The sequence below is a fragment of the Procambarus clarkii genome, chromosome 37, assembly GCF_040958095.1.
Source record: "Procambarus clarkii isolate CNS0578487 chromosome 37, FALCON_Pclarkii_2.0, whole genome shotgun sequence".
Classification (NCBI taxonomy): Eukaryota; Metazoa; Arthropoda; class Malacostraca; order Decapoda; family Cambaridae; genus Procambarus; species Procambarus clarkii.
In genome coordinates, this window is record NC_091186.1 from 15,002,165 (window position 1) to 15,022,962 (window position 20,798).

General features: G+C 49.0%; 1 protein-coding gene across 1 annotated transcript in view; it reads right to left on the reverse strand.

Moving 5' to 3' along the window:
* LOC123765695 (protein PALS1) overlaps nucleotides 1-20,798 on the reverse strand; it is a 368,225-nt gene that overhangs the window by 118,977 nt on the left and 228,450 nt on the right. Inside the window, exon 6 of the mRNA XM_069336852.1 lies at nucleotides 13,632-14,416. Coding sequence (XP_069192953.1) covers nucleotides 13,632-14,416 — 785 coding nt within the window. The remainder of the gene's footprint in view (nucleotides 1-13,631; nucleotides 14,417-20,798) is intronic.

Below are 20,798 nucleotides of genomic sequence, written 5' to 3' on the forward strand. Positions count from 1 at the left end.
TTGAGCCATGTTATTGTGACTCATCACCTGCATGTTTATAACTACCTTCATCCGTGTCATTCCCCCTTCCCCCCCCCCCCCTTCCCAAATAACAGTCGGGAAATGGGTGACAAAGAAAGAGCTCGCATCGACGCGTCAATAAACCAACAAAGTATTTGGAATATTCTGATTTCAAATAAACCTCTTCGTTGCATCTTCCTGGACACGTGTGCTGCTCCTGGAGGGAGAGACTGAGATTCAGTCCTCACCTACACCTCGAGCAGCACACCACCAAGGTGATATGCCTGGCAGACCTGTGCCAGCAGACCGGCAGACACATCATCACAACGTGCAGACTTCTCACTTCCCGTTTAGTACAACACCTGGTTGATACCTGGTTGATGGGGTTCTGGGAGTTCTTCTACTCCCCAAGCCCGGCCCGAGGCCAGGCTCGACTTGTGAGAGTTTGGTCCACCAGGCTGTTGCTTGGAGCGGCCCGCAGGCCCACATACTCCACCACAGCCCGGTTGGTCCGGCACTCCTTGGAGGAATAAATCTAGTTTCCTCTTGAAAATGTCCACGGTTGTTCCGGCAATATTTCTTATGCTTGCTGGGAGGACGTTGAACAACCGCGGACCTCTGATGTTTATACAGTGTTCTCTGATTGTGCCTATGGCACCTCTGCTCTTCATTGGTTCTATTCTACATTTTCTTCCATGTCGTTCACTCCAGTACGTTGTTATTTTACTGTGTAGATTTGGTACTTGGCCCTCCAGTATCTTCCAGGTGTATATTATTTGATATCTCTCTCGTCTTCTTTCTAGTGAGTACATTTGGAGGGCTTTGAGACGATCCCAATAATTTAGGTGCTTTATTGCGTCTATGCGTGCCGTATATGATCTCTGTATTCCCTCTATTTCAGCAATCTCTCCTGCTTTGAAGCAGGTTGCTTCTCCTGGTTGCTGGACTGATCAACCAGGCTGTTAGACGCGGCTGCTCGCAGCCTGACGTATGAGTCACAGCCTGGTTGATCAGGCCAGGCCTGCCTGGCAGACCTGTGCCAGCAGACCGGCAGACACATCATCACAACGTGCAGACTTCCCACTTCCCGTTTAGTACAGCACACAGAAATCAACGTTACAGTGCGCAGAGATTTCAGATTATTAATAATTATAATATTAAGAAAAGCGAAATACGGAGAAAAGAATTAAGGTACACGCAACAAAGCGCCGCTACCCTATTCTATATGAGGAATTATAGAGTATATAGATCAAGAGCCAGCTATGATCTTGTCTAAAATCCCCCATCTAACAGGATTGTATAGGTCATATATGTGTATTCCTCCAAGGAGTGCCGGACCAACAGGGCTGTGGTGGGTATGTGGGCCTGCGGGCCGCTCCAAGCAACAGCCTAGTGGACCAAACTCTCATAAGTCAAGCCTGGCCTCGGGCCGGGCTTGGGGAGTAGAAGAACTCCCAGAACCCCATCAACCAGGTATGGTACATGCGTATGTATGGTACCAGCAACTATGATTGAGAAAAGATGATCATATTTCCTAAGTAGACACCAAGTGATGGATGAATCCCTCCTCCCCCCCCCCGGGTTCTCTCCCGCCCTTGTCAACGAAAATTTCAAAGTGAAATCAAGAAATTCAAAGTGGGCCGCCGCCAGGAGAGGCGCGTGCAGGTGTCGCCAGGGCGGACGGACGTCCACTGACTGGAGAAGGATCCAGTCAGTGGTAACTTCGGGGTAACCCATGCTGGCCCTTGGTAGGTTCACTGGTCGTCAGTACTTACCAGAGCGATGACCACGTTCAAGTATGTTTTATTTAGAGAAGAAAGAAATACATCTCAAAGGGATAGAGTAGCTTAGGCTATTTCTAATCCCCCTGACCACATTCGGGCCGAGGAGATGACCCAACTTGTCTACGGCGCAAGAAAAATGTTTTTGGCGTTAGTAAAAAATCAGACTGGCAGGCACATCACGAGTCTATTGCCAGACGAAATAGACCCGTCAAGGCAAGGAACCTGTGAGGTGCACGGAGGGGAGCGGTGGGGGGGAGGAGGCGTTGCTGGTGGGGGTGCAAGGGGGGGGGGGAAGAGATTAGTTGGGGGTGCGGGAAGAAGATTAGTAAGGATGAGGAAAGACCAATGAGAGGGTGGAAGAGGAAGTGGTGCGGTTACCTTACCTTGTGGTTACCTTGCGAGGATGTCGGAGCTCAACGTCCCCCGCGGAGGACGGGGTAGAAATAGCCTAAGCTACTATAGTCCTTTGACACGGGTCTCAATGAACGTACTTGAACTTGTTCTCGCGGTCCTGTCCTCCACCAGGCCTCCTACCAAGACCTGGTTCACCCATCCTTACAGCTTATCTTTACAAGGGTGGAAACACAAGTGTACAAGGGTGGAAACACAAGTGTACAAGGGTGGAAACACAAGTGTACAAGGGTGGAAACACAAGTGTACAAGGGTGGAAACACAGTCTGTACAGCAAAAAGTCACAATAACTTAACCAAATAACTAACCAAATCCCCCATCCCCCCCACAACCACGAGTGTCAACCTATCGCTTCGCCCTGGACCCTTATTAAGCCTCCTATCCTTTATCCAATTTAGGGGCTCCCCAGGCCCCACCCGTCCTCTTCCCTCTCCCCTAAAGAAAGGGGTCAACAAAGAATGCACAAAAGCATCAGACTGGAGCATTTTCAATAATCAACAGATTCCTGCTCAGACACACAGCCCGGGAAGCTGGAGACCCCTAGGACCACACACACAGACGCCAGGTAGGATCAGCTTGGGGGAAGAGGAAGGTTTAGCTGTGGAGAGGACGGTGGTGGAGGTGTGCTGTGGTAGCCCCGGTCACATGTCGCTAGTGACTGCTTAATCACCCAGGATATTGTTTTCAGTGACCACACCAACACCACCATAACCTGACTGATCAGGCACTTGCCGAACGAACCTCCAGAGTTATATCTACAGCTTCACCTTTCACCCGGCAATATTTCTTATACACGCCAACAGATATATATATATATACTACAGTGTCAGTTTTAAAATGTTCAAGGTCTGCAAAAGATTTTTTGAAACTTGCAGAGAACAACAAATTATATCTTGTGCTGGAGTCGTCGGCAATGATGATGTTGTTGCTTCAGATTTAGCTACTCACGACGAAGTGTCCATGTAGCACGGGCTATGGTGAGCCCGTAAGTCGTCAGCAAGGGGGGCTCCGGGTAATATATTCCAGGCATGGACTGGTCGCCTCACCAGCCCCCAACCCCAGCCAGTCCGCCTTCCCCAGTCCGCCTCCCCCAGCTCAACCCGTCCTCTTATAAACTACGTCGCTTTTCAAACGTATACGCACTCAGGCTAAAAATCGACGTAATTCTAAATGAAAGTGGTTCACGAAAGTGACGTACTGACCCGTTTTCTGTTTGGGGTCCTCTAGCTTCGGCTGTTTGGTTAGGAGAGGAAACTTTCCATTAACGGTTTTCGTGACGTTTTGAAACCTTTAGGAGTCCTTCCTGCCCTCCTAACCTACCAGAGGACCCTTAACTTCTTCTTTTGGAAAACAAATTTCCACAATATATTTTCAATTTTTTCCCCGTATTTTCAAATTACTTTTTTTTGGCCGTAGCGAGCGAAAAGCGACGTAATTTGCAAAAGAACAGGTTGTTAAACATGCAAGTTCTCCCATAGTTTGAGCAAGTCCCGACGACCTAACTGTACAACCTGTTCCCACTAATAGTGTATTCTCAAGGACACTTTCTGTTCAGTCATCCATGTCTCCACTTTCTGTAATGCTATATAAACTATTTCATAATTTTTCCCCTTAGACCAACTCCAGTTGGGTCCTAAGGGGTATTATTTAAACCACCACACTAAAGGAGGTAAAGTGTAAGTGTGTGTAAAGGAAGAAATGTATATGTTTATCTCTCAGAATGTTCGGTAATACGTTTATTGTTTGTGATGTGTGTCTATGTATGTATTAACACGATGTACTGAACGGGGTGAGAATAGCTTGAGCTACCTCATCCCTTTGTGTGTATTTTACCTCAATAAACATATTTCTATTTCTACCACACTAAAACACCATTGGTTTACTTGATTCTGGGGGAAAATAACCATCTGGAATTAGTAATAATAAATTGTGTAATTAGTAATTGTGTACAGACAACACCCTTCGTCATGATATAATACCCGGAAGCGTTATGCAGTTACATTTCTTAATGTGGCTCGCCCCCCCCCCCTTCCTCACGCCCATGCCAGGAAGAAGATAAACGTGTTGGGTAAGGGGGGGGGGGGGTAGGGTAGAAATAGCCTAAGCTACTATGCCTTTGAAATAAAACTAGATTTATTCCTCCAAGGAGTGCCGGACCAACCGGGCTGTGGTGGGTATGTGGGCCGCTCCAAGCAACAGCCTGGTGGACCAAACTCTCACAAGTCAAGCCTGGCCTCGGGCCGGGCTTGGGGAGTAGAATAACTCCCAGAACCCCATCAACCAGGTGTATTTTTTTCTTGTCTCAATAACATACTTGAACTTGAAATAAACGCTCAAGTAAGTAATTATCAAAAGAAGGCGCCAACCTTGCTGTCAGGTTGGGATGATTTTGGAGCTCAATGTCCCCACCAGATGTGCCTATAGCCAAGGCGAATTCGCGCAATGACTACATCGCGTTGCCTGGTTCGGTTACTGTGCTGACCATACAAATACCTATTATTACAAAACTTGTCATAACTTTTAATAATGCAGCTTTCAGGTCTCTGGGCATAGTGAGGCTGAGCCACTACCAGAGTACTCAGATTATAAACTCTGTGATTAACCTTTAATGCATTCACTAGACCACTATAATGTTGAATGTGAAACCGTAAAGGACTTTAGACCTCCTGGCCTCTTGTACCACCACCTGTGTATTTCATTGATTCAGGTGTTCTGGACGACATCCTAACAATTTATCCAAAATTTGCTTGTCCATTTTAAAGAATAAAGAACAATTTTTATTTATGTTACTTCTAAGCTGCATCACCTATGAACCCATCCCTGCCCTTGTGTGGCAGTGCACAATAGAAAGTTGTTTTCACATATCCACACATTAAAACATTGATCGTAACCATGATATATATGTGCTTCTGCCTACAGTTTAGACCTATTGTCTTGTGTATGACCCTCTGTCCTGCGTGACAGTGAATACCAGCATTATCATCACTTTAATAAGACTTTATCAAAATCCTCAGATTAGGCAAAATTGTAATTGTCAATAAAGATGTTAATACTAATAATCAATGTCCCTCGCGGCCCGGTCCTGGCTTAGGCCTCCTTGTTGCTGGATTGGTCAACCAGGCTGTTGGACGCGGCTGGTCAAACACCTCTGAAGGATACCTGATCAACCAGGCAGTGATTCATACGTCAGGCTGCGAACAGTCGCGTCCAACAACCTGGTTGACCATCGGGGCAGAATTAAAATAACAGTGCGAGACTGGTTGGGACTGGTGAGACACGTGAGACTGAAGGGTGCACGTGGTAGGTGGTGATGTGGTGGTGGTGATGTGGTGGTGATGTGGTGGTGATGTGGTGGTGATGTGGTGGTGATGTGGTGGTGGTGATGTGGTGGTGGTGATGTGGTGGTGGTGGTGGTGATGTGGTGGTGATGTGGTGGTGATGTGGTGGTGGTGATGTGGTGGTGATGTGGTGGTGGTGGTGGTGATGTGGTGGTGGTGGTGGTGATGTGGGTGGTGGTGGTGATGATGTGGGTGGTGGTGGTGATGATGTGGGTGGTGGTGGTGGTGATGTGGTGGTGGTGGTGGTGATGTGGTGGTGGTGGTGGTGATGTGGTGGTGGTGGTGGTGATGTGGTGGTGGTGGTGGTGATGTGGTGGTGGTGGTGGTGATGTGGTGGTGGTGATGTGGTGGTGGTGGTGGTGATGTGGTGGTGGTGGGGTGGTGGTGGTGATAATGTGGTGGTGGTGATGTGGTGGTGTGGTGGTGGTGGTGATGATGTGGTGGTGTGGTGGTGATGTGGTGGTGGTGATGTGGTGGTGGTGATGTGGTGGTGGTGATGTGGTGGTGGTGATGTGGTGGTGGTGGTGGTGTGGTGGTGATGTGGTGGTGGTGGTGGTGATGTGGTGGTGGTGATGTGGTGGTGGTGATGTGGTGGTGGTGATGTGGTGGTGGTGATGTGGTGGTGGTGATGTGGGTGGTGGTGGTGGTGGTGATGTGGGTGGTGGTGGTGATGTGGGTGGTGGTGATGTGGGTGGTGGTGGTGATGTGGTGGTGGTGGTGGTGATGTGGTGGTGGTGGTGGTGGTGATGATGTGGTGGTGGTGGTGATGATGTGGTGGTGGTGGTGGTGATGATGTGGTGGTGGTGGTGGTGGTGATGTGGTGGTGGTGGTGGTGATGTGGTGGTGGTGGTGGTGGTGATGTGGTGGTGATGTGGTGGTGGTGATGTGGTGGTGGTGATGTGGTGGTGGTGATGTGGTGGTGGTGATGTGGTGGTGGTGGTGGGGGGGGGGGGTGGAGGTTAGGGTTAACGGTGCATGTGGGGGGAGGGGAGGGTCGTGGCCGTTCCACTGTAAACAAACCAGTCAGCACAAATGCCAATGTAAACAACGCTTTTCTCATATTCCACTGCTGTGCTTGTACCTAGTATGTGCAACTCCTGCACTTGCTTGCATGCACGCGCGCACGCACGCACACGCGCACGCACGCGCACACACACACACACACACACACACACACACACACACACACACACACACACACACACACACACACACACAAAGACCAAAGGACCAAAGAGCCAGAGCTCAACCCCCGCAAACACAACTAGGTGAGTACACACACACACACACCTACCTCTCCCCCCCCCCCACACGATGCTAACTTCTACCCTCATCCCCCCCCACACAACACGCATGCGCACGCAAGCACTTAAGTACAAAAGTTCATTTTCACTTTCAACCCCGATCCTTCAGACGATAGACCTCCCGACAACACCTCCAATATGCCAACGTGATCAGAGTCAGGAGAATCATTATTTAGAAAACGGTACCGACCGCCAGGATATTGGGTAAACTACGGATAAAAAGCCTGGGAGACAGGCATCCCGCAGACCCCGAAAATACGTTCATTCGTGACCCAGTAGTGACACTTCCCCCCCCCCCCCCCAAGGCCGATGTGGTTAAGAGTCCTGCCCCCCCAGGGAGGATAGTCTGAACGCCTATTGTTAACTGTTCACCGCAACCACCCCACCCCCCCTAACAACCCCACCATGTTCACCCAGCAGTAGGGTGAACATGGTGAACATGAACATTTGCCTGTGCCAGGCAAATTCACTACGGGCTCACCATAGCCCGTGCTACTTGGAACTTGTTCCGAGTGGCTGAATCTATATCACCACCACCGATTGTCAGATCGTGTTCCAGGGAAGTCTAGCGGAAGGCTTACCGCTGGTTAAGACTTACCATAACAAATAGGAAGGGAAAGATTTCAGCCTGTTAACAGGTGTCAGACGTTGTCTGGTCCTGTACCCACCTGTGTATAATACAGAAATAAAAACTTCGCACATCGCCTCACTTGGCAAGGGAGGTAGCACAAGACTGACAACAAAAATCACAGTCCCGTCGCACTAACGTGGACCATAGAGTTCAATCCCCGACTGTCCAAGTGGTTGGGCACCATTTCTTCCCCCCCCCCTTGTCCCATCGCAAATCCTTATCCTCGCCGATTTCAAGTGCCATATAGTTCTAATGGCTTAGTGCTTTCTCCTGATAGTTCCCTTCCCTCGCACTAACGACCCACAAAGATCTTTAAGACAGGGGTTAAGATGACAACTTGCCAGATTTTGGAAACTAATGAGTTATACAACTCAGGTTAGCACTGTTTTAGAGCAGCAAGACACTCTTCTGAAAGTATTGATCATTAACAAAATTAACGAGACATCAGAAACCCCAAAATACAAAATAAAATCACAACTTACTAGCGATAAGAAATATCACTGCAACAATACTTTTAAGAAGACGCTATAAATTTATGCTCGAGTTACCACATCAACCAGGGAACAGATTCACGAAGCAGTTACGCAAGTACTTACGAACGTGTACATCTTTCCTCAACCTTTGACGGCTTTGGTTACATTTATTAAACAGTTTACAAGCATGAAAACTTCCCACCCAACTGTTGTTACTGTTATAAACAGCCTCCTGGTGCTTCGGAGCTCATTAACCGTTTAATAAATGTAAACAAAGTCGCCAAAGATTGAGAAAAGATGTGCAGGTTCGTAAGTGCTTGCGTAACTGTTTCGTGAATCTAGAGGAAACACAGTCAGTAAATTCTTTAGCCTAGCTCCAGAAAATGATTAAGTGTATTAGAACTATTGCAAGGCGAATCAGAATCCTTTAGCCAGATATTTATTATGCACCCCATACCCAGCCTGTGGCCAACGGTAGCGGAAAGGGTTACAGAGGTACATGATGGCCTAGGCCTAGCCAGATAAAAACAAAAAAAATCTTACATAAAACTTAAAAGATGCTTCCATCCTACCGGAGACACTAATGTTAACTCCTGTCGCCTGGCCGCCTAACACACCTTCCCATACCATCATCTACATCTTGGTGATAATCTTCCTTTCCTTGCCTAACTCCTTCCTTCCTTCCTTTCTTCCCTTCCTCCATCTCCCGTTAAGGTAACGGCTAACGGAAGTCACGATGCACAAAAACAGTGAGGGAGAAACAAGCCCCCGTCACTAACGTCATAGACAACAGTATTATACTTGAGCAACAAGTACACTACAGTATAGGTATGGAGCCCCCGTACCGTACCCAAGTGTGTATGGAGCCCCTGTACCGTACCCAAGTGTGTATGGAGCCCCCGTACCGTACCCAAGTGTGTATGGAGCCCCCGTACCGTACCCAAGTGTGTATGGAGCCCCCGTACCGTACCCATGTGTGTATGGAGCCCCCGTACCGTACCCATGTGTGTATGGAGCCCCCGTACCGTACCCAAGTGTGTATGGAGCCCCCGTACCGTACCCAAGTGTGTATGGAGCCCCCGTACCGTACCCAAGTGTGTATGGAGCCCCCGTACCGTACCCAAGTGTGTATGGAGCCCCCGTACCGTACCCAAGTGTGTATGGAGCCCCCGTACCGTACCCAAGTGTGTATGGAGCCCCCGTACCGTACCCAAGTGTGTATGGAGCCCCCGTACCGTACCCAAGTGTGTATGGAGCCCCCGTACCGTACCCATGTGTGTATGGAGCCCCCGTACCGTACCCATGTGTGTATGGAGCCCCCGTACCGTACCCAAGTGTGTATGGAGCCCCCGTACCTTACCCAAGTGTGTATGGAGCCCCCGTACCGTACCCAAGTGTGTATGGAGCCCCCGTACCGTACCCATGTGTGTATGGAGCCCCCGTACCGTACCCATGTGTGTATGGAGCCCCCGTACCGTACCCAAGTGTGTATGGAGCCCCCGTACCTTACCCAAGTGTGTATGGAGCCCCCGTACCGTACCCAAGTGTGTATGGAGCCCCCGTACCGTACCCAAGTGTGTATGGAGCCCCCGTACCGTACCCAAGTGTGTATGGAGCCCCCGTACCGTACCCAAGTGTGTATGGAGCCCCCGTACCGTACCCAAGTGTGTATGGAGCCCCCGTACCGTACCCAAGTGTGCATGGAGGTCCGTACCAAGTACGAGCGCCACGCCCACAATGTCTACGATTCTAAGGGCCACAAAATTTATAAAACATTCGATACGGATTTTACAATGCACGAAACATCCGATTTTTATTTAATATTAAAAATTAAATAAATAACCAACCTTCCACAAGTCTATTTTTGTATTCGTTAGCCTTAATATTCAAGACTTTTAGAACATTAATTTACGTTAGGAATTCATCCTAGTAGAGATCAGTATTAACCGATACGGGGGAGATAAGACGGAAAATGTGTCGATATTAAATGTTGTCTCGTTATCAGACAGTGGCGCCACCCAAGCGTCAGGCGGCGAGTGGCGGTATCAGGGCCAGCGAGTGCTACCCCTCCTGATGCCTGTCCCACCTGTCAATGACTGACTGGCATGCTGCTCCTGTCACCCGTGGTACTGTCAGCTTAATGGTTCTCCAGTCACCCCGTGGTACTGCCAGCTTAATAGTTCTCCAGTCACCCCGTGGTACTGCCAGCTTAATAGTTCTCCAGTCACCCCGTGGTACTGCCAGCTTATGGTTCTCCAGTCACCCGTGGTACTGCCAGCTTATGGTTCTCCAGTCACCCGTGGTACTGCCAGCTTATGGTTCTCCAGTCACCCCGTGGTACTGCCAGCTTAATGGTTCTCCAGTCACCCCGTGGTACTGCCAGCTTAATGGTTCTCCAGTCACCCCGGGGTACTGCCAGCTTAATGGTTCTCCAGTCACCCCGTGGTACTGCCAGCTTAATGGTTCTCCAGTCACCCCGTGGTACTGCCAGCTTAATGGTTCTCCAGTCACCCCGTGGTACTGCCAGCTTAATGGTTCTCCAGTCACCCCGTGGTACTGCCAGCTTAATGGTTCTCCAGTCACCCCGTGGTACTGCCAGCTTAATGGTTCTCCAGTCACCCCGTGGTACTGCCAGCTTATGGTTCTCCAGTCACCCCGGGGTACTGCCAGCTTATGGTCCTCCAGTCACCCCGGGGTACTGCCAGCTTATGGTTCTCCAGTCACCCCGGGGTACTGCCAGCTTATGGTTCTCCAGTCACCCCGGGGTACTGCCAGCTTAATGGTTCTCCAGTCACCCGTGGTACTGCCAGCTTAATGGTTCTCCAGTCACCCCGGGGTACTGCCAGCTTAATGGTTCTCCAGTCACCCGGGGTACTGCCAGCTTAATGGTTCTCCAGTCACCCGTGGTACTGCCAGCTTAATGGTTCTCCAGTCACCCGTGGTACTGCCAGCTTAATGGTTCTCCAGTCACCCGTGGTACTGCCAGCTTAATGGTTCTCCAGTCACCCGTGGTACTGCCAGCTTAATGGTTCTCCAGTCACAAGCCTAAGGTTTAACATTTAGTGTTTACGTGGAGCTCACGTTCAAGCAAAACAAAGCAAGAATTGAGCGTCGCATTTACATGCTTACTGCTGCGTCAGGTTAGCCAATTATACACAATATCAGTTACTGGTTCCACCTCCACTGTCCCCCCCCCCCCCCCCACGCACGCACGCGCGCAGCTGAGTGGACAGCCCTCTTGGATCACAGTCCTAAGGAACCGGGTTCGATTCCTGGTCGAAGCAGAAACCAATGGACAGATTTTTCTTTAATCTGATGCACCTGTTCCCCAAATAGCTACCAGCAGTAGAGAGATACCTGGGAGTTCGACAATTGCTACGGGTTGCTTCTTAGGGGGGGGGGGGGTGTGAGTGAGAGAGAAATGTAGTAGTCAAGAGGAAAACAGGTCGGCATTCTGTACATTACACAGCCGACGGTTAGAAAGGCGGGGTCCAAGAGCTAACGGCTCCATCCTGCAGGCGCGCGAGCAACACCCGTATCAAAAACGTTCATCTCAAGCGCCATGACAAACAAAAGTAACCAGTATTAGGAGGCGACTAACGGGCTCACCATAGCCCGTGCTACATGGACACTTCGTCCTGAGTAGCTAAATCTTTAACAACAGGAGGCGACTCTCACCGTAAGAGTTTACTTGTGCCAATCACCACTCACCCCCCCCCCCTCACCCTCTTCCCTCTCCTTACCCGTGATGCCAAACGACCACCCCTCCCCCCCCCCCCCACACCCCCCGACCTTTACCCCGCAAGGTAAGATAACGGTAACCTCGACCACTCCAACACTCCGCCAACCCCGCAGGACGTCGAGGAGATGAAGATTAAGCCACCCAAGAGGTGACACGGCCATGAATAGCCCGTAACGCAGGATGTCGTAAGTCACTTGATTAAAGACTCAAACAGCCTGGCCAGTCCCCTCCCCCCCCCCCCGCCTGGTGGCACTTACAAGAGGTCGTTACTCAAGAAGAGATGCACTCCGGCGTCCTCATCACTTGCGTGGTCGAGGCGCTGATCCAACGACCGATAGTTGGGTCAGTGGAGCGGAAGCGGACGACAGACGGATTGATTGATGAAGATTAAGCAACCAAAAAAGGTGGTACGGGCATGAATAGCCCGTAAGACAGACGGATCATAAAAAGGAACGCTCCCTCCCCCCTCTCCCTCACCGTAGGACGGTGAGAGGGTAACGTAGGACGGTAAACATTAATCAAGAAAACCGGCCCGAGGTCCGGGTCTTGCTGATGATACACTGACCATAGAAGCTGATGAAGCTCCTTGGCAGCGGCCCGCAGGACCACCACAGACTCTACATAATCAGCCACTAAAAGAACCTATAAAATTCTCTCTCATTAAGATTTCTACCGTCGCTCCACCTATTATAATTTTGCCTGTAAAATTCAGGATAGGTTGCAGAGCTCCGTTTATGATCTCTTCCCATTCACCCAAGTCCGCACTGACCATGCGGGGGAGAGGAACGAGCACAGGCAGCCGGGCAAGACGAATTAGTATGGCCACTGGGTACCGATCGAGTGCGCTAGGCGCCTCACTCGTAATATAGTCACATGCACAAATCTGCGGACGTCTGTGTACTCGTCTGTGGAGCTGCCAGCACCTGGAGTCATCAAGCAGTTACGCAAGTACTCACAAAGCTGTACATCTTTTCTCAAGCTTTGGCGGCTGTGTTTACATTTATTACAGTTTATACGAGGTCCGAAACAAAGTTTCGGTGCGCGTAAACTGTGTAATAAATGTAAACACAACCAGCAAAGCTTGAGACAAGATATACAGGTGTGTGAGAACTTGCGTAACTGCTTTATGACTCCAGGTGCTGTGAGTCAAGAGTAGTGACAGGCGCAGCGATCAACACCTGTCCCCCAGGCCGGGCAGAGCCCACTCCAGGATATCTCGGTCAATGAGTGTGTGTGTCTGTGTGTGTGTCACAGAGAGACAGTAGAGAGGAGAGAGAGGGGGAGAGAGAGCAGAGAGACAAGAACAGAGAGACAGAGAGACAGAGAGACAGAGAGACGGGAGGAGAGAGAGCAGAGAGACAGGAGACCAGAGAGTCGACGGGAACAGAGAGACAGGGACGAGGGCAGAGCGACAGAGAACGAACAAGAGCAAGGACAGAGCCAGGAGACAGAGAGCAGAGAACAGAGACGAGACAGCGACAGAGAGGAGAAATTAACAGTGGAGTGTGTCACACTTCCACGTTCTGCGCGATAAACGGCTCGAAGTCACATTCGGGCTTCAGCCGGCCACCTCTTAGGTGGCTTAATCTTTATCAATCAATCAATCAATCTAGTCACCAGATGGTAAACAACGCTTGTCAGCAACACCTGTCTCAGTATTTATTCATCAGCCACGTTTGATTATCGAAAAAATGAAGACTTCCTGATGTTAGTGCAGCACTGCTGACAACATTGCTGACCACATGACTGCTGACCATATCTGTCTGTCACTCACTCACCTTTATGACGACTCGTGGGGTATAACAGACTAGGGTGTGGATCAGTCATGTATAGCTTGGTGTACGTAAACACTCACATAGGGGGAAGGTGCACGCAGGCACTCACAGGGAGGTTGAGTGCCGCACGCATAAACACAGAAAAAGACCGGTCAGAAGTGACCGTCACGTACCTCGTGCTGTCGCGACTCTCAACGCTGCTGACGGCGTGGAGGGGCGTCTTGGCCCGCACCTCCAGCTGGGGCTCGTGGTCGAGCAGCACCTCCCGCGGGGACCCGCGATCCCGCCTGCTCCCGCGGGACGACCGCTTCGACTCGGAGCGGGTGATGCCGTAGGCCTTCTCGGGCGTGCCGGGGAGCGAGTCGCCGCTCTCGCTCAGACACGTCCCCTCCAAGTCCAGTTTGTCCTCGCTCTCGGTGCGGTCGCACTGCGCCTCCACCAGGTCGTCCGGGTCTATCTCCTCCGTGTCGTCGAGCGTGTCGTTCAGGTCGTGGGTCAGCTCCAGCTCGTCCCCGCTCTTGTTAGCCTCTATCTCGGCCTCGGCCCCGTGGTGGCCGTTGGTCAGCTTGGCCGAGCTTCGCCTCTTGCTGGAGCGGCGCGAGCTGCGGTCGACGCTGGGACTGTCGAGGCTCCTGATGAGCGTGGGCGCCTCCCGCCGCGGGCTGGGCGTGAGGGGCGAGGGCGGGGTGTCCCTGGAGCTGCGCGCGGAGTGGTGGCGCCGCGGACTTGGCGACGTCCGGTTGGGCGTCGACGACCTGGACCGCGACCTGGCGCGAGGGAGTTCAGAGGTGAGGTTGGGGACGCTGGTGACGTAGATGGGGGCGTTCTCGAGCACCCCGTTGACGTCGTCCCGCTGCTGGGGCTGGGGCTCCTTGGGGGCCGAGTGGCCGGGAGAGCGGCCGCCCGGGCTGGCCTGACCCCCGCTGGCCACACTCACAACGCTCTTGTGGGGCTCCAACTGGAAAGGAAAAAAGAAAGCTAGTCAAGCGTCGCAAATGGTAATCGAGAAAAAAAAGTCAGCCCTGTAAACTCATGTTCCCCCCCCCCCCCCCTGTGTAAACTTGAGGGCAGACTTGGCCACACGAGGATGTAATGGGTACCCACCAGGGAGCCAGGGCAAGCCACTGACAGTAAAACTCTTGTGAATAAGTCTCGTGAACACTGGCCTGAACATACAGTATATTGGCCATCAAGTGCCCTCGTTCTCTAATTATTTACTAAAATAACAACATTAATAAGTTATATTATTATCATCTTTATATATATTTATTATAATTACTATATAATATAAAAATCATAATGCTCAAGGCAAAACAGACAAGAAATTATGATAGAAACTTCGAAAGAGGATGTCGAAATTTGTCTACTAATGCAACAACAAACAGGAAACTATAAACCGACCCAATTAATGTGCTGTTAATGAGCGTCGTGTCCAACAATCTTAGGAACTGGACACAACAAATCTTAAGACTCTTACGAATATCCTAACATTAACAAATCTTTAGCCCATCTAAAACGATCACTCAAGAAATTTCATATATTTAACTGTCTACACCTTACCAAGGACCAGCTATCAAATCTCCACAATTACGAATGTTGTGTATATATGAATATGTGTGTGTGTGATATATATATATATATATATATATATATATATATATATATATATATATATATATATATATATATATATATATATATATGTTCTTGTCTTGTCCTTACTCTCATGGTGGGTAGAGTAAATAGTTCCGTGATTTGGGTATATATATATATATATATATATATAATTTTTTAGCAGTTTTGACAAATTCCTCGGACAATAAGCACCAGCATGGCCATCCGAGTTATGGAAGTGTGTGACAAAGTTAGCGAGGCTGAGCCACTACCAGATTATTCAGCTTGTAAACTCTGACAATCCATTAAATCATTCACATGATTTAATGTGAATGTGACATGTAAAACTGTAAACAGTTTTAAACCTCCTGGTCTATTGTGCAATCAACACTCAAATACTCAACACTACCCAGGCTGAGAGGTATGAGCTACGAGGAGAGACTACGGGAATTAAACCTCACGTCGCTAGAAGACAGAAGAGTTAGGGGGGGGGGGATATGATCACCACGTACAAGATTCTCAGAGGAATTGACAGGGTAGATAAAGACAGGCTATTTAACACAAGGGACAAACGCACAAGGGGACACAGGTGGAATCTGAGTGCCCAAATGAGCCACAGAGATATTAGAAAGAATTTTTTTCAGTGTCAGAGTGGTTGACAAATGGAATGCATTAGGAAGTGATGTGGTGGAGGCTGATTCCATACACAGTTTCAAGTGTAGATATGATAGAGCCCAATAGGCACAGGAACTTGTACACCAGTTGATTGACAGTTGAGAGGCGGGACCAAAGAGCCAGCTCAACCCCCGCAAGCACAAATAGGTGAGTACAGGCCAGGCTGCGGAAGGAGGTAAAACTAAATCAACAGGTATCCATGTGAAGAATGAACTAAACGCGTGACAAAAGCCTGATGCTTTGATTCAGACTGGTAACAGTCTGAACTCTCCCTCCACGAATATTGACGCAGTACACACACACAAATCACAATAACGTGATACATCAAATGAACAAATCCACGTCTAGTACATCCAAATCCTCGTCACGGCTCTTGTGGATTTGTTTAATTGACGCAGTACATTCCAGAGACGCCTTTATGAGGGCCATACCATGTCCAGTGGTCCCTCAGGACCGATACACATCACGGTCCAGGTCCCCGCATCATGGTGATGGTGGCAGGTAACACGTCGACAGTGGTGTTGTGATGATGCCATCTGACAGCAGCGTCGCTACCAACGATTATACTGTTGTTGTTGTGATAGTTCATTGAACGTTTACAATGACGACTACATCCAGGTGCCAAACGTTTGATTCACACTATATTCGGTTATTATCAGAGTTTCACAACTAATTTAAATTCCTCTCCACCCCGTCTCATAGAGCGAGAGGTTCAGTTACTCTTCTCTAAACATCACACGTTTACCCTGGGGTACCTAAGGAAGATTTACATGCCACCAGTACATTAGTTCCCTCTGTCGTCTATGAAGGATTATATTACACGTTATCTGTAATGACTACAGCTGCAGTATGTGTACACTTCTTTACTCAAATTTTCTCACTCTAGCATCTCGTGGTATTGTTCAACAAGAACATGAAGAAAAATCCACAAGGGCCGTGACGAGGATTCGAACCTACGTCCGAGATCATCCCAGACGCTGCCTTTATCGACTGAGCTACGACACTTTAGCCCTTGTGGATTTGTTCATTTGATTCATCACCCTATTGTGATTTCTGTGTGTAATAAGAATGAAGGTAAATGCAGGCCTTTTGGCCCATACGAGGCAGCTCCTATTTATAACCAACGCAATCCCACTCATGAGAACAAATCCACAAGGGCCGTGACGAGGATTCGAACCTGCGTCCGGGAGCATCCCGGACACTGCCTTAATCGACTGAGCTACGACAGGGTTAAAAAGAGTTGAATCCCACTCATATACATGTCCAACCCACGCTTGAAACAATCGAGGGACCCCACCACCACGTTACGCGGTAACTGGTTCCACAAATCAACAACCGTGTTACTGAACCAGTATTTACCCTAGACATCCTCGTAAAAATGATTAATCTGTGGATTACCCGTGTACGATTTAGCTCCATGTCCACACGAGGTTGTCTGGCTCTTGTACCTTTTAGGGTCAGAACAGTTTCCTTGATCAATGGAGAGTGCCTCGCTCGGCCCCACACGCTACGTATTCATTGGTCCGACCACCGACTGGATGGGTGACCAGGAGTAACGTCACTAGCGTTTAACTATGGGAGTCTTTAAACAAGCCAATTAAGGATTTCATACTGGGGGTCACTTTTTTTATAAAGCTATTTATGTACAGTAGTTTAAGAAAGTTTATAGATAAAATACATACCCAAAAAGAAAGAACTGGTCTTCTCCCAGGATTCCTCAAAGAGGTTCCTCCCCCCCCCCCCCCAGGGTTGCTCAGAGGTCCCCAGGATTCCTCAGGGATCCCTAACAGCCTGGACGAGCCTGGACAATTGCATGCAGTTCATTTAGCAACTGGTATATAGAGAACACTTAAGGAATGCCTTATATATATGCAAGTCGCACCCGACGGCTGCTGTCACAAGTCAAGCCTGGCCTCGGGCCGGGCTTGGGGGAGTAGAACTCTCAGAACCCCATGAACCAGGTGTCACTTCCGGGTAGTGACGAGGACTGCCGTAGCCACTAATGGGGTCCTGAGTAGACGAGGCGGCCGTTTGCCATTCACTGAAGAGGCTTAATCTTTGGCGAGGGATGACCAGCCTCTCTACTACACTCTCACCAGAATATTAATTACCTTGAGATGGTACCAAGATACAGCCAGTTACAGACTACCCCCCGTTACAGCCCAAGTTCCATGATCCAAGCTACAGCCTACGCACAGTCACAACTCCGCTCCTGTGCCAAGTAAGTCTGCTACGGGCTCACCATAGCCTGTGCTACTTGGAACTTTCGGTTCCCAGTAGCTGAATCTAAAAGCCACAACAAACGTTCCAAAGATCTACATCCCCGCAGGTGTGTCTGACCAGGCCTCCTTGTTGGTGGCCTGGTCAACCAGGTTGTTAGACGCCGCTCATCACAGCCACGTTGATCGGGTATCCATTTTTGGAGGTTTTATCACGTTCCCTTTTGAACACGGTAATAAAACTGTCTCTGAATCTACTGCACCTCAGATTTTCAACGGAGCTACTTTGCACAGTTCGCTGCCATGCCTCCTGGTGTCTTGAGGAGTTATTTGTGTGTGCAGAGTTGGAACCAGTCCTCCTGATACTTACCGTCTAAGTGATTATACGTATAACACTAATTACCAGACAAACCCCACCCCGAGGGGCACCACCCCGAGGGGCACCATCCTCCCGCACCACCCTGAGGGCACCACCCCGAGGTCACCACCCCGAGGGGCACCACCCCGAGGGGCACCACCCCGAGGGGCACCATCCTCCCGCACCACCCCGAGGGGCAACATCCTCCCGCACCACCCCGAGGGCACCACCCCGAGGGGCACCATCCTCCCGCACCACCCCGAGGGGCACCATCCTCCCGCACCACCCCGAGGGGCACCATCCTCCCGCACCACCCCGAGGGCACCAACAAGAACGGAGACGCAGCCGTGAAGCTGAACATCACTCTCCCCAACACCTGTTGTGACACCCGCCACGTTCAGCCGCCGTGATGGTGGTGATGTGGGGTGCCGCGCCGCCGCCACCACCACCACACACCTGTTTATGCAGCAAGCCGCTCTATCTGCCGTACAGGAAGGGGTCTGGTGATGTCATTTTCCACCTGTTTCCCCCGCAGTCTACACCGTGTGAGTGAGGGGGTGGAGAGAGGGAGGGGGGGGTGGAGTGAGGGGGGGTGGGAGAAGCTAAACTTGCTCTTTTCGTATGTGAGCCACGAGTGTTTGTAAGGTTCTTCCCATGTATTTTAACATACATGCACGTGCCTAGATGACTGTGGTGTGACATCCATACATATATACACACACACACACAGATGCTTGTATGCATGTATTGATGCTAGAGTTGCAGCTAGGGTCATTTTTTTCTCTAGTGGGGACTTCCTAGTAAGTATGTTTCATCTTGAAATGATGTGTTGTGGGGCTTTGCTGCCCCTCGAGTGGATCACTGTCTCAAGAAAACGCGAGGAGGAAAATAAAGTGATGGCGACTCTGAACATGGCTCCTAGCACTTGTTAAACAGACCGACTTAACTAGAGTACATATATTTCAGCACACAACCTTTCCCTCCGACCATCTCAAGACCTTAGAACTGACATAACCCCAACACTGAACGTATAAACTGATAATATATAATTTACCTTGACTGCGGTAAGCTGGAAAGCAATGATGAGTAGCAAGGGCTTAAATTAGTGCCCGAGATAAAACTGAGGAGGAAAACGGTCACAAACCATGCACAGAGCTCCTGAACTCGACCAATGAGCTGGTACAGGTATTTGGAATCATGGTAGAAAATATAAATCTAATTATTATTTTAATATACAAACCGCCAGATGCAACAGTTGAGGAATTCACTGAACAGATCCACAAAATAGAGGATATCCTCGATAATATCTGGTACTGGGTTTGCTAGGTTATCTTCCTTGGCGACTTCAATCTACGCAGTTTACAATGGAGAATAGTAAACAATAACATTATAGCAGGAAATCAACCTGGAAATAACCAACCACAGTTCAGAGAACTACAGAGATTCTGTGACAAATTCTCGCTCAGTCAGCAGACTACAGAACCAACTAGGAACGAAAACACGCTGGACCTGATATTCACAAACAATGATGAGCTAATCAAAGACATTACTGTCTCAAATACGATGTATTCGGACCACAAGCTCATTGAAATGCAAATTAACATTAATAGCGGTAGTAGGCCCCAGAGAAACAAGCGAGAAGGGTTCTTCAATAAATTCAATTTTAATAATAAAAGGATAGACTGGGAGAAAATAAACAGGGAACTTACAAACATTCAATGGGAAAATGTTCTAAGTAATAAAAATCCTACACAAGGAATAGAAAAACTGACTTCTGAAGCATATGAAGTCATGTCTGAAACATGTTCCTTTGAGGAAAGCCGGGAAGAGGTCCAATGTAGAAAGAGAACGCAGACGACATTACAAAAGAATGAAGAAATTAACGGAAATGCTTAAGCAGACACGACTTTCCATACAAAGAAGGAATAATTTAAACAGGGAGATTGAAGATATCGAACAGAGACTGAAGCATTCATACCAGACTGAAGAAAGGTAACTATTTCTTGAATTGCTGTGTTCTAAAGAAAAACCCAAAATATTTCTTCACATATGCTAAATCAAAAGCAAAAACTACTACTAGTATTGGACCTATTCGTACTAGTGAAGGTTCATACACTGAGGATGACAAAGAAATTAGCGAAACCCTAAAAAAGCAGTATGAGGACATGTTTAGCACTCCGATACACAGCATGAAAGTGGAAGATCCGGACGACTTCTTTATGCAGGGATATACAAACCCCTGTAAATATTACTGATATCAACACGAGCGTAACAAATTTTGAAAGAGAAATTAACAATATGCCGGACCAACCTCATCATGCACTCAGCCCCGGGTCCAGACTCATGGAATTCAATATTTATAAAGAAATGCAAAGTGCCAGTAGCACAGGCACTCAGTATAGTGTGGACGAAGAGCTTGGACACAGGGGAGATACCGGATGCGCTTAAAGTAGCAGACATTGCCCCTCTACACA